The 26,232-nt window shown below is 40.5% G+C and overlaps 2 protein-coding genes across 4 annotated transcripts in view; one reads left to right on the top strand and one right to left on the bottom strand.

Moving 5' to 3' along the window:
• b3gnt5a (UDP-GlcNAc:betaGal beta-1,3-N-acetylglucosaminyltransferase 5a) overlaps nt 1-5,230 on the bottom strand; it is a 66,547-nt gene extending 61,317 nt beyond the window's left edge. The window contains exon 1 of the mRNA XM_079574969.1: nt 5,220-5,230. The gene's annotated coding sequence lies outside the window, so the exon portion shown is untranslated. The remainder of the gene's footprint in view (nt 1-5,219) is intronic.
• mcf2l2 (MCF.2 cell line derived transforming sequence-like 2) overlaps nt 1-26,232 on the top strand; it is a 213,814-nt gene that overhangs the window by 165,965 nt on the left and 21,617 nt on the right. For all 3 annotated transcript variants that reach the window (XM_079574860.1, XM_079574859.1, XM_079574861.1), the window contains exons 27-30: nt 6,390-6,438; nt 7,989-8,086; nt 15,918-16,013; nt 22,165-22,263. In XM_079574860.1, the coding sequence (XP_079430986.1) occupies nt 6,390-6,438; nt 7,989-8,086; nt 15,918-16,013; nt 22,165-22,263 (342 nt within the window). The remainder of the gene's footprint in view (nt 1-6,389; nt 6,439-7,988; nt 8,087-15,917; nt 16,014-22,164; nt 22,264-26,232) is intronic.

Raw genomic sequence — 26,232 nt, 5'->3', positions numbered from 1 at the left:
AAATGAACCGTTTCGTCGTCTTCATTTCCTTGGACAAACATCCATATGTGGAGAAGGTTTGAGGGTTTATATTGTCAAAAATCAACTTTAGCCACTTTACCGTTCGGCTTTACCCATGTCTAAAAGCTTCTCGACTGGAAAGCAACAGTGTAATGCCTTATTTGAAAGCTAAGGCCTCTTTTTGTCACGTTGTCACCACATTTTTGTTGTTTGTAGTTGCTTTTTGTCATGTTTTTGTTGCTTTTTCATTGTTTTGTTCGTCACCTTTTGTTGTCGGGATATTGCCACATTTTTGTCACTCTTTTGTTGTATTATTGTTGCTTTTCTGGCACGCTGTTGTCGCCCTTTCGTTGCTTCTTTGCCGCTTTTTGTCACTTATTTGTGTCACTTTTTTCAGTTGCTTTTTCCTTACGCTTTTGTTGCGTTTTCATCCTCCTTTTCGTCGCTATTTTGATGCTTTTTTTCCAAGAAGCTTTTAGATTTAGGTAAAGCCAAACTGGAGAAAATATGCTCAGTTCAGGTGGGGGTTAACACATTGAGTGCCAAAAACGTAAGAACTTTACTATTACGAAACTAGACCCTCTAATACACCTTATGTGTGAACGGAAGTTAAATAAATGACGATCAAAAACGTGTAAAAAGTCACAATCTGGACATTTCCTATCTATTACTGTGTTTCTTTTCTTTCTTTTTTAGTCCTAGGGGGTGTGGTGTTGCGCAGCGAACAGCTGTGTAAAGATAAAGATTAAAGCAGTTGTGATTTTGACATTTCTCCGAGTTTTTAAATGGTTAAAATCGGTCCAAGGACGGCTGAGGAACATCCTGTTAAAGTCTTCAATCCAAGAACCAGGCTGTTTAAATGCACACGCGATAATGAGCGAAAGCGATCGATAACACGCGGTTTCAAAACGCGGTGTTCCGATCTTGAAACGGAAATATTTAGGCATTTGCCTCTTCCCATAACGTTAATGTCTGTCCAGAGAGGAGAGAGGAGTTAATCAGAAAGGAGAGTGTTGCATAAAACCCCCGTTATCGCCGTTTCTAGAAAAGTGATTTTGATCAAAACAAGCCTCTGTTTAGCTTAGATTTCTCAGGAACCGAGGCACTTAGAATTAAACGGTTTTCACCCATGGAGAGCTTAGAGTCTCACCTTTCAAACGAACATGTGTCCATAGCTATAACATAGAATTTGCTATGGTGCTACAAATATCATGAAAAATTGTCTGGTTTGCTCAACAGCTAAATCCCCAAAGCACTCAATGTGTTTAGAGGTATAGTATTTAGCCTCATCATGAACAAAAATGATGTTTTGCTTCATATTCAGTCCATCTCCCTCTTCGACACCCACACTGAGATTTCCATCCAGTTTCCGTAAGGCCAGACACCTTCACCAAACCTGTTCTGTTCCAGTCCTTGCAGAATAGAAAAGAATGTTTGTCGGGCTCTGTTGTCACTTTTTCATCAACAATAGCAACAATTTCCACCTGACGGGTCTTTTTTGTGTGGCATTATTTATTTATTTTTATTCACATCAAGAATTTCACTTTCATAGATTTGGAGAGAGAAATATTGTGTGACAACAAACAAAACAAAAATCATCAAGAAAACTGACACAAAAGCCAGTGAAAGGCGGCAAAAGGGCGACAAGAATGTGACAGGAATGTAACAAAGAAATTACTGATGAAAGTGCAGCGACAAAAAAGTAGTAGTCTATTTCATGTGACCTTCATGAGCATCATGGTTTACTCAAGTTAAACAAAAGTCTAAGCTTTGTTTTTACACATTCTCATGGGAAAGAGCTGACTCGGAAATACAAAAAGTGAGCTGATGTGAATAATGAATTGTATTGGCTAGAGATCCAGCTTTTTTGCTTCCGATACCCATTAGACGTCGACCGATATTTGAGGATTTTACAATATCGGCCGATCTAGCGCCGAAAAAAGCCGATATCTCCGGGACCGAAAGTGAGACTTTTTGGCATTGGAAAAGTCCCAAAATATTGGCTTTGGCATCGGCTTTAGAAAAACCCATATCGGTCGACCTCTAATACCGATACTGGGGGTTTGAGCATCTGCCGATATCCGATACCAAGAGACTTTCTTTAAAGTGTCTTGTGAAAAAGTGAATGATCCTTTTATCTCCATTGTGAGATTCTTGTCTTGTCATCATGCTACAGATAAATTATCAATTATATCTATTAATAAAAACAAGGATCACTGGACTTTCAACACTATCCTTGGGACAGGCTATTTTACTTTAATATAAACAACTAACATAAAGTGATCTGATGTTATGTCAGCTTTGGCCGCTCCAGCAGTGGCCGATTTTACTTTATTAGGCCACTTAAAGGAACAGGACACAGTTCTTCCATACTGAGATATGTTCTTACCTGAGCTTAGACGAGTTGATACGTACCTGTCTGGTCTTTGTGCCTGTGGAAGAGCGGGATAGCTTCCAACTTCACCCCCGTTTGGAGCTATAGGAACACATTGGGAGAGGCCAAATGCTACAACATTGTTGGAGCCATGTGTCACCACTAGGAGGTGCTGTGGTGGTGCTCTATAAATGGGGAGCCACACCTCAGTCGCACAGGACCATCCAGAAGAGCTCATAGTTGACATGTCGTCAACTATGACGCTTCACTGTGTGTGGTTTTAGCCCTTTTTTATGGAAATAATGGACTGGATTTTATGATGAATTATTGGAACTTGACATGAATTTCAACTTAATAAAGCAGCTGCAATTTTGTACATTTGACTCTTTGGATTTGTATTGAAGTGCACAGTCACTTACTTCACCTGGATTTGCTGCCCTCATCGGTCTAAATGGGATTTAGCCGGAACAAACATCTTTGGTCGTTTTGCGCGACTGATGGCACGCACAAAGACCAGACGGGTACGCATCAACTCGTCTAAGCTCAGGCAAGAACATATCTCAGTATGGAAAAACGTTAGCCTGTTCCTTTAAAGGGACTATACAGAGTTTAAAAATGTTAAAATTATATATTTTCCTCCCCCCACATGTTCCAGCCATGTCCTAATGAGTAGAAAGAGCCCAGACCTGTTCACCACAACTGCCTCTAAAATCCTGCACTGTCACTCAAAAGGGTGTTAATTCGGGTCCAAAGTGCCGTCATGCACGAGCTTAATATAGAAGCTGCAGTTACGCGTAAGACCTGAGGTGGCAGTAGTGAGTATAAAATCACAAACTTGCATCCCATTAAGGTATTTCTGTCATAGTTTTTGTCCCAGCCTTTATTAGTTGCTGAATAGATACAGACGGCATCTCGTCATAGAAGGGGGCGTGGCTTCGCTGAAGGGGAAAATAGAATCTTTAGAGAAACACATTTTTCACTCTTTTTATCCATTTTCTGGTGGAATATCAACTTATTTATGACACACAAATAAAGTCAAGTGTAAATCGGGCCCATATGGATATTTTCTCACAGCAGATTGTTCAGTAGAAGTGAAAAAACGGCAGTTGTAGCAAGCGCTAGCTAACCGTTAGCATTAGCCCGATGCTAACATGTAGCATGAAGTTAGCATTCTCCGTTATTCATGTATTTATGGGCTGTTGAACCACTTTGCTCCTCCCCATGTCTTTGTATCATTATTTAGTAGAAACTATAATAATTCAGCATTTGTTACAGTAGTTTTTGAATAATTAGACAAAGTTTAGATTTTTTCAAAATTGTTTTCCCCCTTAACTGTTTTCAAAAATGACCATATATGGGCAATTCGAGAGATGCCGTCTGTATCTATGTTAAAACTAAGGTTCTTAGCTTCAAAATGACATACAGCATGCCCCTATTCACTTAGATTTAGTCGGTGATAGTTGTGTTTATAAGGCGTTGAAAGCCAAAACTGGTGTCGGTTTAGTATCGGATGTTTGTAGCTGATACCCGATATCATATTTTTTCCAGTATCGGCTCTGTGCATCCTTAGTATTTGCTCTTATGAAATAATTGGACATAAACAAAGTCACTGTTCCCACTAAATTTCTAGTTTTTTTGTATTTATTGAAGTTATATTCATAGGAAATCCAGCAACTCTATTTACAAGATACAGTATAATGTGGCAAAATTGCACACTTGAATCGCCCATTATTCATCGGCTCAAACAAAAGTACCTTTCCTGCGCGGAGCTGTTTACCACACCAATAATAATGGCCCAGAGTAAGTCACGTCATGTTATTTTTACCAGCCTCTTCACCTCGCGCAGCAGAAAGCGGCGTTAAAAAGCCTGTTATTTAGATTCAGGGCGGTATCTCCAGCTCCATCCCCCGTGCCTTTCCTTTCAGTGTCTTTTTTTTTTCTTCTTCTTTTTCTTTTTATAGAGCAACAAAATGGGTTTTATCAGACTAATAAAAGCCGTTTACGGAGTTGACGCAGCAGTTTGGGGGAGTTTGGGAGAAATCAAATGGAGATGGAGTGGGCCGGGAACCTGCGGCGTAAAAGTGTAGCCCTGCTTTAAGAAATGTGTAAAGCTGCGGGATAAAGGGAAGAGAGTCTGTGTTAAAAACTCAACAAATCCAGACAACAGTTCTATAATAATGATACAGTGCAAGAGGCAACAGTTATTGTTATATAACATTACAGGCATTTAATACAGACTACAGGCAGTTTGCATAATTTAAGTCATTAGAAAGTTTAAAGTTTTTACCCAAATGTTTGTTTGTGCTGTTATTGTGAAGGTTGTGGGATTGTGGATAATTTAAAGTGCAGCAACTTATTGCACTAGAGGTTTTGTTCCATAATGGTAATAATTAGTGGTGGGCCGTTATCGGCGTTAACGCGAGACTCTTATCGGGCGCTAAAAAAAATATTGCCGTTAATCTATTCTCAAAGCTGGGTTGGGAGATGGGTCTATGCTCTGCAAGCTATGATGACTTTCACCGTGATATTTTATGGTCAGCACACATTACATGACTTTTATGCCCAATTTCAGACGCACAGAGGACACGTGAGTGAATAAAGCGTCTCCAAAGCGAACACACAGAAGCAGCGGCCAATGACAGAGTGAAAAAAAGACAGAAAAACACTGCAGCGCCTCCCTCTTTCAAAACAGCGACATAAACCTCTCATTTCATGGCCACAGCCCCACACGAAACAGCGCAACTTTATCACAAAAGTTCATGAGAGTCTTTTCCAGCTACATTTCAACCGCGAGCAGAGTTTAACCGCGGCACTTACTGAGTTTGGAGACAAACTTTCCAGCTACTTTTCTCCGAGTCCGTTAGCTTCTCTTTCTCCGCTCCCCGCTGTCTCCTCCGCCTCGCGGCTGAGGCCCGTTTCATTTTCTTATTGAATCCAAAGAAATACGTCCCACATCTTCGTGTTGTCGATGTTTATCTCCATTTTGACAGAACTATCGCCAGGTTGAAGCTCGCAGTAGCAGCAGCTGCAGCAGCATGAACTGCGTTGTTGTGACAGTGATCACATGACACTGTTGACCAATCAGGAGACGCGCACATGTTTCCCACGCTCACAAACTGAGGCCTATATGTTCTGATCTGGTGAGATGGCCCACATTACCTGTAAATAAATACTTGGGGACTCCTGCCACAGCTGTCCCATGTTCTTTAGCAGGTCATAGTGTGCAGAAGAGGAGATTTAGTTTGTCACCAGAAAATTGATTGACACAAAGCTACTCACTGTAAACAGTTCATCGGGACCTCTTAGTTCAAAATGAATGTTTAACTGAATAAACAGTTAGGAAACAGTGCATCTTCTTGAACATGAATTACTTTCATCACCAATTATCATAGCAGAACGTTCTCAAGCAGTTTGTGATGTATTTTGGAAACAGGAGATGAGCCCCTGGTCTAACGCACCACCTGACTTGAGAAACTCGTTCTCAAAGACGTACTTTTAGTCATTATTTGGGTAGCACACACATTCTGAATGGCTTCAACAGAATTCAAACGAGCCATTTTTAGATTAAAATAAATCTATATCCCGATATATAAAAAAAGAAACATCACGATAACGATATATTTGACTTCAAAATCCCAGCCCTACGACTATTGGGAAGATTAATGCAAGTGTTTTGTTTTTTTTCTTTTTTCTTTTTTCTAGCGCCATACTAATTTCCTCACAAATATGATCTACTCAAGTCACAGTCAGTGTTTATGCTGCTCTGATGGAGCTGAGCTTAACATACATTATATTGTGTCCACAACAATTACAACAATATCAAACAATATAAAAAAATATATCACGATATGATACGATATGGCCCAACCCTAACACACAACACAGGCTTTGTGATGGACAGAAGAAAGTCAGAAGAACGGAAACTATAGTCTCCAAAGCACCAGCCACAGCGGAGACATTGAGATTATTGCTTCTCACTGTTGCCGACTACAATACATTTTTCTTGTTTTCACAGAGGCAAGTCACCAAAAGTTCCCTGACAACATCCACGGAGGTCCGATCAGGCAAGTCCCTCTCCATCTAAATAATTTAGCATGTTCGCATTGTAAATCAGGCATTGTTTCTTTCCTGCTAGAGTAGACTTAAGGGGTTGTCTGCAAAATCAACTTTTTAGAGCTTTTTATCAAGCTATAATGTTGTTCTCTTATCAAACACATACCTGGAGCTTTCTGTTGACACATTCGCGCACCTTTGAGTGATCTTTGGATCTTCTCCAGAGCTATTCTTAGCACCACAGCAGCAACTCCCCAAATAACACCTCCTGAAGTCCTACGTAAAATGCTCTCTTCACCTTGTTTTAGTTTAAAGTGATATTCTAGAAGTCTAAATGTATTACAAATTAAAATCTGCTTAATCGACCACCTGGTCTTGCATTTTGATGTAAAGTAAGTAATAATATATATACAGATGCTCGTCATATAATTAGAATATCATGAAATGAGACGAGCTTTTCCTGTGAACCAGCCTATCAGGTCCAATCTGGAGGGAGGGGGCGGAGCTTGATCGTTTACATTAGAATATTCTGGTCCTGCTCTCCTCATTTTGCTAACTTACTGACGAGAATATCACTTTAATCCTTTCATCACGGAATAAAAACACTCGACAGAGCTTCATTGCTGCCACACGAGATTTTAGGCTTTATTTTAAAGAGCTGTGTAGCAAAGGGGAGCAAGAGGAAGGCGGTGGGAGGAGCTTATGGTGAGAAAATCAGGAAGTGAAACTACTGGATCTTTTGTTTCAGCTGCTTTAGGTCAATACTGCATTTTCTAACCAACAAAGAGTAAATGAGTATAAAGATGTGCTTTGAGGCTATTACTAGTGATGGCAAGATGAAGCCCCATGAAGCATTGAAGCCTCACAGCCAATTGCATCACACATGGTTCGAAGCATCAAGGTGCTTTATTTGCTCCACAACGCCATCATGTGGACAAGAGATTATCAATCAATCAGTAAAAGTTTATTTATATAGTACTTTACAACAACACCAGGAGGACCAAAGTGCTTCACAGAAAGATAAAAACAATAAATAAAACACCAAATGTTTACAACCTGGACACAATTCAGTGTGCTCTAAGTATTAAAAGCAAGTTTGAAAAGATGAGTCTTTAATCTGGATTTAAAAAGGGACAGGTCCGCATGTATAGGCTAACATGCTGAGTGCTTACAATAAATGGTGGGGGCTGAAAGACTAAATTTGCGAATTTATAGAGCTGTGATGGAAAATATGCTTGTGTTACTTTGTTTATGTCCAACCCAAATACACAAAACGTCACTGTCGCTTTTGTTTTGAATCGCGCTTCAAACCCGCAAATCATTTTCTGAATCAGTCACGCGGTACGACCACTTCCCGAGGCTTCGAACGCCACCACACACGTGATCAACACACGCATCGATACGCTCTTCAACAGACACTCCTCTAGATTACTCGGTACACGCTTCGAAGCCTCGACACGATCGGCGCATCACTAGCTATTACCAAATACCTGCAAAAAGCATAAATACCCCCACGGTAAATAAAACCTTGCCTTGTTGACTAATGATGCTGCTGCTGTAGGAATGTGAAGAAGATGGCTCTGCGGCAGTCGGATTCCTCGAGTCCAGAGAGTGGTTTCAGGAGAATCAACCCGAGCCCCAACATCAGACAAAAGAGAGGTAAGGCAGCATTCAACATTCATGTCGCCAGAGCCATTTAAAATGTAAGCGACTTTGAGAAAACAACCGGCCGCGGCGACCAGAGTGTCAAAGGTTAACAACTCAAAAAGCATCTTGAACCAGTCTCATGTGTATCAATCGATGCTCCGCGGTCGAAACTGCGCCGCACTTTCCACAGCACATTTTTTTCCACTTCTTCTTCGCTCAGTGGGAATCTCGAAGCATGAAATCACGGGTGTTATCTGCTTTCGCCAGGAGCCGCTCTGTGACCGGGGGGGGGGGGGCAAAAAAAGTGCAAAAATGTGCTCTTAACTTGGAATATTTATAATGTGTATCGCAGCTTGGATCGTCTGTACAGGACTGGACCGTGAGTACATTCAGGGGGCGGCTCTTTTATGCAGGAGATGGGACTGTGCGTGTGTGTGGTGTTGCGAGGAGTGTTACTATTGTTAAAAGTGGGTCATAGTGGAGTTAAATTTTAAGACCAGTTTAGCCACGTCGGATAGACCATGGCTTGGATGGAAGTGCCTTTGTTTCGTATTGTTTGTCATAGACTGGCGGTGAAGTGGTTGGAGCTTTTGTCCCATCAACAAGTATGTTCTGGGTATTTATGCCTCACAGGAAGATCGTCCCCATGAGTTTGGATGGATAAAGTATCTATCTATCTATCTATCTATCTATCTATCTATCTATCTATCTATCTATCTATCTATCTATCTATCTATCTATCTATCTATCTATCTATCTATCTATCTATCTATCTATCTATCTATCTATCTATCTATCTATCTATCTATCTATCTCATGTCTCTTCACTAACATGGACTTTTCCCACCAAATAAACAAATAAACCAATAAATAAACACAAGCACATGCGAAATACAGTATATCGGACTAATCCTTAAGCTAACAATGCAGCCAAAACTCGAGATCGGGAGGTGGGTCTTCAGCAGGGGGTTTCCAAATCCCCAAATTACCATGTGAACAATCAAATGAGAAGATAAAATAGCTGATAAAATAGCTAAAGCTGCACAATATATCGTAATATTAGGTGATGCAATATCCGTATGGCAAGAAGCCACAATACATCGCTGCGCCACTAAAGTCTTAAAGTCTTCTTCTGACTGAGATCGACACACTTTCTACAAACTCAGCCAGAAGTAAACAATGAACAGAACTTAAAAATGTGTAAAAGTTTTACACTGCAAAAAGTAAATATCAAGCATTGTCTTAAATGACTTGAATTGAGGAAATATATCTTGTTTTGAGCGTTTTTTGCTAATTTAGACATTTTTCCTGATCGGAGCAAGTTTACTTTGCTTGTTTGAGGACATTTCAAACTGGTTCTAAGGTAAATCTCGCTTGAAATAAGAAAGTAAAATTGCCAATGAGATAAGACCAATCTTCTTACCCCATTGGCAAAGAAAATTACCTGAAATAAGGACAAAATGTATTGAAACGAGTCAGAAACATCTCAGAACAAGTGAAATAATCTAGGAAAAATTCCCAAGAACAACTGACCTAGTCAAAACAACTAAAATTTGGATTATTATGCTCAAATTGAGATGTTTATACTAGTCTAGTTAATTACTTTTTGCAGTGTAGTTTCTTTTATACCCATGTTTTGATCCTGATTTTGTGGGGGGGGGGGGTTTAACTTCTGCTTGCTGAAAACCTTGTGTTTAATTTTTAATGGAACATGTTGTGTTGAAATGGTTTGGTAAAATACTTTGTTTGTTTGTTTATTGGTTTATTTGGTGGGGACAGTGCATGTTCATGAACAAGCCACACCGGATTGGGCTAATTTCCATCCGTCACTCCCCCACTCTCAAACACACTCTCACTCGTCCTGGCCTGTTGTACATGTTTTTAGTGGTAGGGGAAACCGGAGTACCCGGAGGGAACCTATGCAGGCATGGGGAGAACATGCAAACTCCACACAGAAAGGCCCCGTCCTGGGAATCGGACCTGGGACCTTCTAGCTGTGAAGCACGAGCACTAACCACTGCGCCACCGTGCCACCCTAAATATAGCGAATATTAAACTAAAACAGGTTTCGTGGTTTGTAATTACATTATTCATTTTGCTCTTTGCCATCAATTCACCATCTATGTCTGTGGTGTTTTCAATTAATGATTATAATAAGCATAATTCATATAATGAATTTTACATCATTCAGAATAAAATCCGCACACTGCCATAAGGGCATTGTGTCCACGTCCTTCATCTGGTAAAATGTATTTTGTAGCATATTGCCTTAGGCAGAGTCTTCTTACAGATCGATGAACTTTGGTGTTGAGCTCTCGTCTCCTACACTCCTGCCTCTAGTTTGATGTGCAAAGTCCTTTTCTCTCCATTTTATATCATGAAATTAACAAGCGATTTTCTCCATTGTGGGATCATTAAAGTCCTGTCTTATCTTACTGAAATCATCTTGAGATCTTCAACTCCGTGCTCGATCCCCACTTACTGAATAATTTATTAACAGTTCAAAATGTAGCATTTTCATTTCATTATGCAATACACACTTTCAGCTCATTTTTAATCGTCTTACAACAATCTTTAAGAAGCTATTTCAACAAGAACACTACTGCTTTACATTGAAACTGAGGTCAAAATAGCAAACCTTAAAGCATCTGTATCATGCTATTTTAGCCATTCCAAAGTCCAGTATAGGCATTTATATGATATATTGTACCACTACCAAAAGACCCGGAAGACACAACGCTTCGAATCAGTTAACTCCGCCCCCTCTCTCCGCACATACAACTTTACCGTATTATAAATAAACAGCAATAAGTGAAGTTACTTCACGATGCAGTTATAAGGAGTTGACATCTGCAACACAGCTTCATAAATGGCTAACACACACACGCTAATATGCTAACACACAAGCTAACATGTGTTTGGATAAACTCACCGCTCTGGTCCTGTTTACATTATGGGACTCGCGTTGGTTATAAAAGTTAATCCACTTTGATTCTGGTGAAGGTTCACCAAACATCCATCAGAGACAGTCACAGAAAAACAATATTTTGGTGAAAGTCGCCGAATCTCGGAGAGAAAAAACAACTTCTGACGAGTGGGGGGGTTTTTGATAAGGAAATAGCATAACAGCATTTTGCATGATATAGAACCTTTAACTCCACAGTTTTGATGTTGCCGGCACCAGAATGACACCATGTAAACAAACTCGTCCTTAGCTACATACATTTATGTGCTTACATCTGGTGAAATAAAACATATACCAAATAATTTCAAAATGCGGCACGTCTTTACAAACTGTGGGTGTATTACTCAATAAAGTGCAGCGTTTTGAGTGTAGTTACAAAGTGCAACTCAACATTCTCACACCCCGCTCGCCCCGGTGTCATTGAAGCACAGGTAAAATGCCAAGTTTTGATACAGGCACAATAAATCGCGTCCTTTTCAAACCTCCTCCGACAAAACAAGATCGGCCTCAAAGATCATCTTAGAGATCGCACTTTGGACCTTTTCCCCCCTTTTTTTTTTCCATTGATCCGTCCATCCGCTCCGTCTCTTCGCGTTCGATTTGTTGTGATGGTCTAAGCTGCTGTAATGAATGGTTCGGGGACGTTCAGTGACGGCGCAGGAACAATTGGGCAGGTTTGGTTTCAGCCCTGTGCTAAAAGGACGGCGTTTATCTCTGTCTGCGCCGCCGTGGAGCTGAGGGACCAGCGCTCGCCTTCACATATTCTGTATGGATTCAGTTCTTTCAGCGCTCGCGATATTGTTTTCCCAATTATGCAGCGAGCCAACTCTTGCAGTAGCTGGAGCTGAATTGCCAGCGTGTATTGGTTTTAAAGCTCATCCGCCAGCAATCACATGGCGAGTTTTTGAACCAGGATCCAGTACAGATGCATGCAGCCAGTAGTGGTACCTGAGTAAAAGTACACATTAAACTATTGGTCTAATATTACTCCAAAAAAAGTAGACCTTCTAGTTGTGAAGTTACCCTGACTTTATAACTTTGCGGCTTCAAAAACACAACATATTACGACGGATTCGCTTCACAAACGGCAACGGGCAAAACTTCTTCCGTGTTGAAAGTCTGTGGCATTTGATTTTTTTCAAGTTAAACCTTTTACTTTGGAGCATTTCTATAAACGTAGTGGAGTGGAAAGTATTATAATCATCTTTCAAATGTCAGGAATTAAAGTCGTAAGTTCTCAACATAAACACTACTCAAGTAAAGTACAGATCCTCAAAAACTAGTGACTTGTTTACCTTAATAAATCCTTTTCGTAGTTCCTCTGGGGGGGGAACTACGAATGGAATCACGAAGAAGAAGCTAACAGGCTAACAGGTAAAGCTAACTGCGGGCTAGCGCCACTTAAACAGTATTTACAGCCAAGTTTGAGTGAAAAAAATTATCTCCATTGTGTAATTGGACGTACAATATAGATGCAGACGGCATCTGTGGAATCGCCTATATATGGTCATGTTTGAAAACAGTAAAGGGGAAAAACAATTTTGAAAAAATGTAAACCTTCTCTAATTATTCCAAAACTACTTTAACAAATGCTGAATTATGAATATTGTTTTCTAACAAATAAAAATACAAAGTCATGGGGAGGAGCAAAGTGGTTCAACAGCTCATAAATACATAAATAATGGAGAATGCTAACAAAATGCTTCATTTTAGCATCGGGCTAATCCTAACGGTTAGCTAGCGCTAGCTACGACTGCTGTTTTTTCACTTCTACTGAACAATGTGCTGTGAGAAAATATCCATATGGGCCCGATTTACACATGACTTTTTGTATGTGATAAATAAATTCATATTCCACCAGAAAATGGCTAAAAAGAGTGGAAAATTATTTTTCCAAAAGATTCTATTTTCCCCCTCGGCGAAGCCACGCCCCCTTCTATGACAAGATGCCGTCTGTATCTATCCCTCTCTCCCTTTGTCTTTTCTGTCAGCGTAGTATTTACTCTCACGGACAATTAAAGCAGTACTAAGTAACTCTTGCTCCTAGAGGCCATAAGCGCAACTGCAGGTGTCGTAGCAAGTTGCGATTTTTTAACTTATTAATTGTCTTGGAGAGTAAATACTACGCTGACAGAAAAGATGAAGGGAGAGAGGTTAGCAGTTAGCTTTGCCCATTAGCCTGTTAGCTTCTTCTTCATGATTCTATTAGTGTGTATTGGTGGCTCCGGTCCGGTGGCAGCGAAGTTGCAAGCATGGTTTTCTGGCCAGAGACACCAGGGGGAGATGAAAGACCCTCCAATCATCCCATAAACACTTGTTTTACCCCCACAGGGACTACGGAAAGGATTTATTAAGGTAAACACGTTACTTAGTACTGCTTTAATGAGTAAAAAAAACGTAACATGCTACGACACCTGCAGTGGCGCGTATGGCCTCTAGGGGCATGAGTTGCCTAGTACTGCTTTAAATACGCTACTAAAGTAAATTACTGACCACTTTTGCAAGCAGCTGTATCCTGTGCCGTGGATAAGATTAAATACTGGCTATGGGGCTCTGCAGACACTGAAAACTCCAATAGCACATACACATTTCTATTACCTTTTTGTTGCCTTCATTTTTTATCTTCACAGAGCATTAGCAAAAGTTACAACACACTGGCTTTGTTTATTATGCGTGTAGAGCTATGTGTCTTTTTTTCAGGCGTTGCTCTCCGTCTCGGTCCATAAAACCCCAGCGACCCCTCAGACCACTCCATCTGAAGCCTCCGCAGTCTCACATAGACGTAGCCCTCTCTTCTCTCTTTCTCACTCTGCCTCTATCTCTGCGCCTATAAAGCCCCAGTGATCCCTCAGACCACTCGTTATGAAGCCTGCACTGTCTGACATAGACGCAGCGGCCGCAGATGAGGTTTATTGATTGAGTTTGCGGATGCGGTCGGCTCCTGTCACTGTTCGTTAGCACTGTCTCTGCTGTACCGGGCTTCATTAGCACGTTCGCAAAGTGTCATTTTCACACGGGGGGATGTGTTAATATCCACATGTCGGATTTATAAGTGTCTGGGGCGGTTTATTTACAACTAAAACATGCACAATTATATACATGAAAAACTCCTATGTGGGAAATGCATCTTTAAATGAGTTGTTAAACCTGTGTCAACTGATAAGAAATTGGAGGAAACTGGTAAATGAAACTGTGTAGTCACTTGACATTTTTATGAATTGGCTTATGTGCCCGATTGCGTCTGGTCTCGAAAGTTAAGCTGGGTTGGGCCTGATTAGTACCTGGATGGGAGGCTTAAAAGGAATAGGCCACCATTTTTACATTTTGAGATATGTTCTTACCTTAGCTTTGACGAGTTCTTCAGGACCTGTCTGATCTTCACCCGTGCCTTCAGTCACGTAAACACAGCGCAGACGGCGTTAGCATTTAGCCTCTCCCTCTCTCCACTATAGCTCTAAAACTGGTCAAGATAGAAGCTACCAAGCTCTTCCACGTTCCCCCCCCCCCCCCCCCCCCCCCCCCCCCAGCAACAACAACAAAAAACACATTTTTTGACATATAGCAACTTTTTTTTTTAAACAGTAAAGTTACTTTCCCTGGTAACGAGTTACTTTTCTTATAGAGTAATTTAGTTACTAACTCAGTTACTTTTTGGAACGAGTAGTGAGTATCTATAACTAATTACTTTTTAAAAGTAACGTTCCCAACACTGATAATTGCCTAACTCCTTTTTCCACTGTTTTTGGAAAACATGGAAAAAGTTGTTTTTTTGGAAACACATTGTTTTTCTCTTATTGCCATTTTAACAATACAAAATATACTTGTTGACACTGTAACATCAAAACCTTCAGTTGCTCTTTTAAGTGAAGCTTTGGGTGACTTGTATTGTTCACTTGTTGTGAAAAGTGCTGTACAAATATGATTCCCTTCCCCCACCATGTAAGTGTAGATACAGCTAAACTAATATACATTTACTTCACTCTAAGTCCTTTGGCATTGCTCCAGGAGATATTCTTAATTTGATATATTGTAAATGTAGATATCAACATTACTGGGACCACATTATGATCATTTAGGTTTGGTCCATGGTAGGTTTGGTCGTCTGGCAGTTGTTGTGTCTTTGTGAAAGAGCCCGTGTGTGAGTGAGTGGTTGGTCACGGCTGGAGGTGTCGATGGAGGAGCAACCTTGTTCCTGTCAGTTTTACCCCAGGGCAGCTCTGGCTACAACTGTGTGTTACCGGAGTGTGGATCGAATGAATAAAGTAAAGTGTGATTGAGTGTCCAGTAAAGTCATCCATGTTGCAGAGTGGATTTACTACAACCTGTGTTTTGTTTCTGCTCAGTAATTGGGTGATGTTGAGGGAGACTGAGGCTGTTTTATTGCAGATTTGAATACAGCACACGCATTTTTCATTTCATTTATTAATTCATTTGAATGTTGCAGTGCATATTAATGTACAGACAACTAGTGCTGTAAATATGCCAGATTTAGCTCAAGGCTAATTTCCATCTGCAGTCCCATGAGGTAAAAACTACCAACATACACCATATAAAACACAGAAGACAGAACACACAGCAGTACATTACAGACAAAACAGGCAAGCATATTTAAGTATTATTCTGGAATTCGATTTTAATAGGTGATAATAGCTGATGTGATAGCTTTAGTAAGGAGTGCATGTCATGTTTTTAAAAATGCTTGTGAACAGCCTTAAAGGGCACTGTGGGAAATGAGTTTATTCTAACCATGTTCTAACATTCACTTGCCACAAAGACTTTAAATAGTACTATTACCCTTCCCTCCTCATAAACCGCTTGCTGCTTCTGTCCCTTCTGTTCTGCCTGTGCTGACCGTGGCTCGTCTCGCCTCCTGATCAGCTGACCTCTCTGTGAGCCAATCGGGTCTCTCTGCTGCTAACGCTCGGAAACGCTTCAGCTTGCAGGGCCTGTCCAACCGGAGGTCCCTTCCCGCAGGTAAAACGGAGAAACGTCAGTCCGTGTGGTCTGCCGTCATTCCAGTCCTGTCTGCATCTCCGTCCAGACTCCATGTCGTGTCCGTTTCATGTCTCATCACGGGATCATTGTTTGGGTGCATGTCTTTGCCAGTGTTGTTTGTCTTGCATAAAATATCCAATAACTGCATTAAATGAGCGACGTGCTTTCCATTCACAGCCATAAGTTCATGTTGGCGGAGTTATTTGTATTAGGTTCAGCTCAGTATGGGTTAGATCTTACACTTTTAAAAGGAATAGGCCACTGTTTTAAATACTGAGATATGTTCTTACCTTCGCTTAGACGAGTTGATATGTAGCTGTCTGGTCACGTATATAGCCGTATAGAATATAGCCTCTCCCAGTATATAGGTATAGCTCCAAACTGAGGTGAAGTTAGTTGCTACTGTGGGCGATTTCACAAGAAATATTAAATCTCAAAATTTACATAAGGTCTGACTCCATAAGATCATTTTAAACACATTTAAACAGTTAAGTTTAAAGTATTAAACTATCAAAAAGGTCTCGCCAAGCGTGTTCGTTGATCCCAATGTCCGAGGAGAAACCACCAGAATTCAGTAGCTTTAGTCAAAGCTGATTTATTCCCTATAACAATTACAATTTCTAAACACAGGTTATCTGAATGCTTAAGTCCCGAACAATATACACGGTGCTCGAACGGGGCCGTCCCAGGAAACGGCACCGTCTAACTGCGCTCTTACAAATATATATCAGAAAAAATGTGACGTTCACGAAGAGATAGGAGATGAGTGGAGCTCGGGCCAAGGCCATCAAGCTTTTCTCTCAGTAGTTTTCCACTACAAGTGTCTTCCTGTTGCCTTATTTGGAGTTATTTTTTCACATCTCCGGTGAGGGCACCTGGACGTCTCCATAAGTTTGAGCAAAAGAATGCAAGAGCAAGAAATGGGGTGTTGTTACAGCGATGTGCTTGTGAAAAGATTGGTTTCAACTGAAACTTAAAGCACATAGACTAAACTCATAAAAACATTCAATAGCATTATAAAATATAACATTAGCTAAAAATCATCAATTTCCTACACTACCAAGCTCTTTCCCTATTTAAAGGGACTATACAGAGTTTAAAAATGTTAAAATGAAGTACTTTCCTCCCCCTGCATGTTCCACCCATGTCCTAATGTGTAGAATGAGCCCAGACCTGTTCACAACTGCCTCTAAAATCCTGCACTGTCACTCAAAGCGGTGTTACTTCGGTCCGAATTGCCGTCATGCACGAGCTTAATATAGAAGGTGCAGTTACGCGTATGACCTGAGGTGGCAGCAGTGAGCATAAAATGGCGAACTTGCATTACATGGTTACATGAGCCTTTACACGATCCAAGTGTAGTCACACAAAATGTCGATTTTCTGAGCGGATAAAAAGGGGAACTATATTGCAAGTCGTAGTAATATTACTACGCCTTGCAATATAGTAGTAGGCGCAGTAATACTAAGCCCATAAATACATAAATAACGGAGAATGCTAATATGATGCTTCGTGTTAGCATCGTGCTAATGCTAACGCTAACTGCCGTTTTTTTTCCGCTTCTACTGAACAATCTGCTGTAAATAAACATCTATATGGACCCGATTTAGACTTTACTTTATTTGTATGTGATAAATGTTTATATTTCACCACAAATTGGATTAAAAGAGTGAATAATTGTGTTTCCCCAAAAGATTCTATTTTCCCCCTCAGCGAGGCCACGCCCCCTTCTATGAACCGATGCCGTCTGTATCTATGGATGTGAAGATTATCGCACTTTTTACTGGTTTGAATGGAAAACTAATCCTGTAGGGGTCGCAAACACCTGCCATTGTCGCATAGGGGTCCGTCTACAAAAGATTGAGAGCACTGACTTGAGCTCAGTTAATTATACTGTATCTATCAAACCATGCATTAAAAACTGAAAAGAAAAGAATCAACTTATGTGTGTACTGCTCAGTATCACAGCAGCAGTTACCTCACAAGAATTGCTGTTTTGATGAAGAAGAAAACCGCTTGGAAAATCCACAAAGAGACACATATGGAACCATGAAATAGCTGATACATATTTTCAAATTGTCAGTCGACAGTGAAGCAGCAGATGGATAATTGTCCAAGTGCGTCTCCTGTCCTTAGACCCTCCTTCTCTGCAAAGAAAGAAACATTCAGACACTTAAGAATTAATAAGGTAGCTGTAACATTGAGAGACATATTCAATAGTTATGTAAATGCGTGGGTTTATTTAGTTTTGGACATGTAACATAATGTATTTGTACAAGGTTGAGGACATTTCAATACATTTTGCGAAATGAATAACTTCTCACAAAAGAAACCGTTTACACTAAGGCATCATCCACATATGAGTGCCTCACGATTTGAGACATGAGGATCTTTTCTATTTAATTTTCAATGTTCTCTCAAAGAGTATAGGAAAATCTGTAAATCTATCCCCGTGGCTTTGATACAGCTGATAAAAAACATGATATTTCTCATTTAACTGTCCAAATCAAACTTCCAAATTTAAAAATAGGAGAATTAAACATAACAGACCAAAAAAATGTGACAACAAATATTTAATAAAGCTTTCAAAGAACATTTTTATCATGAAAAAAAATCCAACAATTTCAGAAAAACATTGGACATTTATAAAATGGCCAATCACACCCAAAGTAAAAGAAATGCAATTTAGAATTCTTAATAATTACTATCCATCTGCGGAGACATTAAGGGGTAGATTTGGTTTTGAAGTTGACCCTGAAAATCCAGAACAAACAGAACATCTATTCTTCTCTTGTTCAGTTAGGGGAAAGTTCTGGCAGGATGTCCACAGCTGGTTAAATAATAAAATTAGTGATCTTGAACAATTTACAATTGAAGATATTCTTATCTATAATTACAAACTGACGAGGGACATTTCACTTTCAATCAACCTTATCATCATTATGGGTAAATACCACAGTCACAAAAATAACTGGAAAAAACAGCTGCCAAATGTTAGCTGTTTTAAAAATGAATTTCGTATGTTTTTATCCTCCTTGAATTTTGTAAAAAGATCCAACCAAACTGTGGAAGCAATTTGCAATGCTGCTGAAATGTTATTGATCCTGTAACACCTTTTTTTTTATCTGAAAACAATGCCTTATTTTATTTTACTCTTAAAGGGATATTTCAGGATTTTTGACATACGGCCTCATTTCCTAGTTATCCAGAGTGTTGCTGATTTCTGGAGATATTTTTTTTCTAATTCATGCAGTTCTTATGTTTGAAGAGTTACGTGGTGCTAGGCTAATACAAGCCTACCGCATGTCTATGGTATCAGCTAGCCTGCATTAAAAACAGTCTGACCCGCTCCACAGAGCACCTGAGGCAAATCACTTATAACGCCAGACTAACCATATAATGTTTGGAATATAACTGACCTTGCATCACATGAATGATCGCATTTTGAGGGACTATTTTTTAGCAGATCACTCCGCCGCCGCGTAGCTTATACAACCACGAAGCTGATGCTGCTCAAATATAAGGTATTTTAAATGCAAAATGGTGAGGTGCTCTGTGGAGCGGGTCACACTGTTTTTAATGCAGGTTAGCTGATACCATAGAAATGTGCTAGCCTTGCATTAGCCTAGTGCCACGAAACTCTTCAAATAAAAGAACTGCATGAATTAAACACAAAAAAAACATCTCCAGGTATCAGCAACACTCTGGATAACTAGGAAATGAGGCCCTATGTCAAAAATCCTGAAATATGCCTTTAATTTATTTTACTTGCCTTCCATGTTTTTGCGTTTTTTGTCTCCGCGAGATTTTGTAATAAACAGTAAAAAAAAAAGGATCTTTTCTGCCCGTCGGTGACACTCCAGCCTCTAGATGGCAGTGTTGCGGGGCGTTTCGGTCTCCGGTTCGCGCCCCCTCGTTGCAGCGCTGTTGCGTCATTGCTTTAGTTTGAGCTTTTAGCTGAGTGACGGCTGACAGTCTGACACGAGCCGGCGCCGCGGAGCTCGAGAACAATGACAAAGGCTTCAAACGCCGCTGATCCTCCCAGATACAGTCACACGGCCCCGCGCGTGTCCTAGAAACACACAGAGCGGGCGTGTTCTGGAGACGCTTCGACTCACGCCTTTCCAGGACACGTTCTTGTTAAAAGTATAGTACGCGCTCATGCCTCAAAACAAGAAGGTCCGGAGTTTGAGCCTGTTTTTTTTTTTTTTTTTTTGCCATAGCTGTTGCCTCCGGCTTGGCAAGATTTCAGACGTCGTCCCTCTGCCCACGCAGCTGTAAAAACATGCGGTTCATTCAGAGGGGGTTTTGTTTAGGCTGACACTAAAGTTCAAAATTGTGTAAAAATCAATATTATTTCTGTCTCTGACTTTTACCATATGTTTACCATAACTTTTCTGAATTTTCAGAAACAGCACAACTAGGACATTTGTTTTAGCGCCTGCAAACTGGATTAAAGTTTAGTTTTTGTTTTTGCTTATAATATTAGTTACCTTTTCTTTGACTTCAGCTTCCGATGCCGATACTGGGGGTTTGAGTATCCGCCGATATCCGATATTAACTGATACCAAGAGACTTTATTAAAAGTTGTTGCTGTGAGTAAAAAAGTTCATCCTCTTTTCTCCATTGTGAGATCAATAACGTCTAATATGTTATCAGTTTTAAGCTATCTATTAATAAACTGTAATGGGAAAAAAGCATTAAACAAGAAGAAGAATTTAATATAGCGACTTTACATGAGACAATTATACATTCACTCCAAACACTGTCGCAACTGCACACAACCAATACACACGAATAAAATCACGAAGAACAAGCTAACGGGCTAAGCTTACGGCGGGCTAGCACCACTTAAACAGTATTTACAGCCAAGTTTCAGTGAAAAAAAATATTTCCATTCTGTAATTGGATGTACAATATCCCTCTGTTCCTTTGTCTTTTCTGTCAGAGTAGTATTTACTCTCACGGACAATTAATGAGGAAAAAAACGCAACTTGTTTCGACACCTGCAGTGGAGCTTATGGCCTTTCGGGGCAAGAGTTACTTAGCACTGCTTTAATATGTGATATCAGTTATTCTTTAACAGCATTTCATAAACTACAATACAAACACTTGGCCACTCCAGAAGTCGATTTTTATTTTGGGCCGTGTCGATAGAACCGTCCGACGGCTACAAACCCTTTTTGTTTCAGCCCTAAAATAGGGCTGAAACAACTAATCGATTATTGAGTTGTTGACAACTATTTTAGTAATCGATTAATAGTTTTCTGCTAGACACAGTCTCAAATAGAGCATAATTGCAAGACAATTTTGTATTTTTGATGAAAAGCCACTTTGTTTTTAAAGTTCATGTTTTTCAAGTATCATACATATCTCGTCCAATCAGAAATCCGAATTATAGCTTCTTATGAACATTCACTTTGAGTTTCCTCCGTCAAAAAGCAGCTCAAGTGGCATCACTTTATCTTTTTGTGGAAAAAATTTGAAAAAAAAGTCCAAGTGTTTTGATGTGAACAATAACTCCAGTATTTTAGCTTTGAAAATCTCCATTAGTTTATAATTGCTGCTAATCCCATGATGCTTAGCGATATGACATCACATTCCCAAACTCTATTAGGCGACTTTAGGTGGTCCAGTCATTGTTTCTGTCCCAGCCTTGGTCAGTTGATGTTAGCTTTAGCAATCAAATTTGCGGAAACTAACTCAGCGAAGGAATTTTCCAGGTTTTTCCCTTGAAAATGAAGTACAACCATATTCACTTATATGTAGTTGGTGAAAGTTGTGTTTTTAAAGCGGTGAGAGTCAAAACGGGTATCGGTTCAGTACCGGATCTTTGGAGCCAATCCCCAATATCGTATTTTTTGGGGGTATCGGATCGGTGCAGCCCTAGCTAAAGCGACTGTGAGTTGTCCCATACATTTCTAAGTGTTTGCATTATTCCACATTCAACCCCATCCCACGTCTATGTTCCATCTTGTCTCGTCAAATGATCGCTTTAAACTAACTATTATTGCTTCTTGATTGCTTTTCCACTAACCACCTCTCTGCTTTTCCTCTGCTGTTCCCTTGAACCCTGGCTCTTCCCTTAACCACCGCCTCCCTCCCTTGGCCCCCCCCCCCCCCCTCCCAGAGCCCACAGTTAAAGAGACCGAAGTCCCGCGGCGCTTCTCCCTCACCTCCTCCCTAGCCACATCCACCTCCTCCACCTTCGCCGCTCGACGGAACAAAGGTATCGCTCCAGTCATTTGATATAATTGAAAGTCACATGGAATGGCTTTGAACAACTGTCAAGTATCGCACGAAGCTTTGAAAACAGCACTTTACGGAATTAATGGACTCGCTTTATATTCACAAACAAACAAGAATAAAATGGAGCTTAATTCGGAAAATCATGACGAAAACCAATCAGTTGTCAAAGTAAGTAGTACCTCGTGATGAGTTGAAACTATTTTTATCAAAAGAAGGAGCGAAAACTTCTAAACTTCCCTCGGTTTGAAAGAGCCTCAGCATTTAAAGTCAGTGCTAATGGAATAAGTCAATGCTCTGTCCATGTGGGGGAAGCTCCACGAAGCAGTGCAATTTCATTTAATGTGTTTGAATGAAATCATTTAAAGCTACACTGCCTCACCAAAAAATGAAATCGCCTCTAATATTTCGTTGGACCACCTTTGATCACTGCACGCATCCACTGTGACTACGTTTACATGCAGTCAATAACGCTTTCATAACTGGATATTAGCAATAACCCGGTCGAACACGATCCCTGGGTTCTACTCGATTTCTAACCCGAATATTTGGTCATATATACACGTATTGGAATATCCCCATTGATAGTCATTTTTAGTACAGGAAGTACTTACAGTGGGAGGAAAAAGTTAGTACACCGTTTTCTCATATTTCTGCCTGAATTGGTCACCAAATGGGGTCAGATTATCAACAAAATCATAATAATGAGTAAACGGTGTCTGCTTTAACTAATACCAACCATTTACATTTTATATATTTTTATTGAACATGTAAACATTCACAGGAGAGCGTGGAATAAGTAAGTACACCGCCTGAATCTCGCTGAACTGCAGCAGGTTTTTAAAGAGGAATGGTCCAATATTCATCTTGATCGTTGTGAGCGTCCAATCTGCAAAGTACAGGAAAGCAGTTATTGCTGCAAAAGAAGGATCAGCCAGATATTTAATACAAGTGTTCACTTATTTGTTTGAGAAATAACAATGGTGTTCGGGAGGATAGATGAATGACAGTGGCTGAGAGTGGGCGCCTGAGCCTCACAGTCAAGGCCATGACAGAGATAGTACGACTGTACAGCCTGACCCAGAATGATAAATAGCGATTTAATGTTATCCTCTAACATTCTTAATTCCCCGCTGTTGTGAATGTCTTAGGCCTTTCAGCAAAATGTCTTGATAATCTTGTGAATTCATTTTTCTTTTGATGATCACACGTTGTCCAGGCCCTGAGGCAACAAAACAGCCCCACATGATTCTCCTGCTCCGGACCTCACAGTGGGGATATGGTTCTGATGTGGATGTGCTGTTCCATTTTTCCTCCACACTTGACGTTCTGTGTTCCTCCCAAACAATTCAACTTTGGTTTGCGAAAGAGCACTTGAATGCTCCACAGAATCTATCCATCCATTTTCTTCCGCTTCATCCAGGGCCGGGTCGCAGAGGGCAGCAGTCTCAGCAGAGATGCCCAGACTTCCCGATCCACACACACCTCCTCCAGCTGTTCTGGGGGGACCCCGAGGTGACACCAGGTCAATGGGCGCTGGCTGCTCTGCTTTATGCCCACGACACTAGAGGCCGCCACTGCTGTAGTATCTCCATATCGCCACTAGGCCCCCATTGAAAAGCATCGGAGTTTAGACACGTTAAAAACAACTTTGACGCCTGGTTTCTATTTTTTCAACACTAGACTAGAGCTACGGTAGATATTCCTCCTGAGATAACGCTGGGTTAGTTACAATTAAGGGGACCGGGCTGGTTTTCGTAAGAAGAATTTTAGAAATTTCGTACTTAATGAGGGTCGGACTGTTAGCATTGGAGCAGCGCGAGCTACACGTCAAGCAAGGGCCGAGTCTATGGTGAAGATCCCGCCCTTATGCCCTTTTTAGGAACATGCTTCGTCAGAGCTGGGGAGGGGGAGTCTGTAAATCCGCCATGATTCCCCCCTCTACCGTTGTCATTATGGTAAACGGGGAGGAGTGAGCATAAGATTTCCATTTATATTTACAGTCTATGCACCAGGCCAGCTCGGAGACATAGTCCCACCAGCGTGCCCTGGCTCTTCCATGAGGCCTTGTCCCAATAGGACATGCCTGGAACACCTCTCGAGGGAGGCGACCAGGAGGCTATAATATTTTAAATAATAAATAAATAATACATATACTGTGGGCTGATTAACCCAAAGATGAATTGTTTGGGCGGAAAACACAACGTCATGGATGAAAACAGCAACATCAGAACCTTTTCCTCAATGTGTGAAGTCTGGTGCAGGAGAATCATGTGTGGGGCTGTTTTGTTGCCAGGAAACCACCGCCATCATTCTCAAAATTCAAAATTTGCTTTTCATGTGCGCATTTACACTATTTTGTGAATTTTAGACAGATGCTCATTTTCTCTGATGGAAATGCAACTAGTAACTACGCTTGGAGTGCACAGATTTATACGAAATGGGAGCCTAAATGAGCCCTAGTCTACCGTAAATACACAAGGAGCAGAGCGAAACATGGCGAAACCTAGACGCAGCACAGCACCACACTTGTGGAGCGAGAAAACCGATTACTTTGTTGGTGTGGTGAAAGAGATAAATAAAAGGTCTTTTGTTGGCGGGAGAGAGCACCGAGATAGCGCCATGATTGCAGTGACCGTGTAGTAACTCTGTCTCCTCAGGCATCTGAACGGGTTATTCCAAGTGTTTCAGAAACCGGAATATTGACCTTAACCCTAGAACACTCTCGCTCACATTCAAAACACCACGGGTGATTTTTACCCGAGATAATACAACCGATAAAAAGTACTTTTCATCAAAATCTATCAAAATGTGAAAATACATGACACATTTGAGTAGTGTTGCTTTTTATTCGACTGTCCAATTAAATGAAAGAAAAGCATCACCAGATAAAATTGGAGGAATTTGGGAACAAAAAATTCCTAAAAAATAAAGTAATGAAGATGGAAACTTGTTTTTTGGTCCACCCATTCCTGGGATATGTGAGACTTCCCTGGTGAAGGCTCAGTATCCTTGGCACAATCATAGGAGAGAGAAACAACTTTGAATCGGTATAAATGACCAGCTGACTAAAATAACTATGTGTTGCTCACTTGCTGCGAAGCCAGAGACACCGAACTCTGTGACTGGAGCAAAGCTGTAGTTAAAGTCGGCAAAATAAATGTGGCAGCCCTGAATGTGAACCTTGAAAGGGAACAGGATTGCCAGAATAAATACCTTAAAGGGATATTTCAGGATTTTTGACATTGGGCCTCATTTCCTAGTTATCCAGAGTGTTGCTGATTTCTGTAGATATTATTTTTGTAATTCATGCAGTTCTTATATTTGAAGAGTTTCGTGGCGCTAGGCTAATGCAAGGCTAGCGCATTTCTGTGGTATCAGCTAGCCTGCATTAAAAACAGTCTGACCCGCTCCACAGAGCACCTGAGACAAATCACTTATAACACCAGACTAACCAGATAAATGTCTGTGTCGATAGAATAACTTTTGGAATATAACTGACCTGCATCACATGAATGATCGCATTTTGAGGGACTATTTTCTAGCAGATCACTCCGCCGCTGCGTAGCTTATACAACCACGAAGCTGATGCTGCTCAAATATAAGTTATTTTAAATGCAAAATGGTTAAAATTATTCTATGGACACAGACATTTATATGGTTAGTCTGGCGTTATAAGTGATTTGCCTCAGGTGCTCTGTGGAGCGGGTCAGACTGTTTTTAATGCAGGCTAGCTGATACCATAGAAATGCACTAGCCTTGCATTAGCCTAGCGCCATGAAGCTCTTCAAATATAAGAACTGCATGAATTACCAAAAAAATATCTCCAGAAATCAGCAACACATTGGATAACTAGGAAATGAGGCCCTTCGTCAAAAATCCTGAAATATCCCTTTAACCCTACCTTCTATAACCATTGAACATGTGCCTGTAGGAAAAAGTGTGTTTTGGA

This window comes from Gobius niger, assembly GCF_951799975.1.
Source record: "Gobius niger genome assembly, chromosome: 17".
NCBI lineage: Eukaryota > Metazoa > Chordata > Actinopteri > Gobiiformes > Gobiidae > Gobius > Gobius niger.
This window is presented reverse-complemented; position numbering and strand designations above follow the sequence as displayed.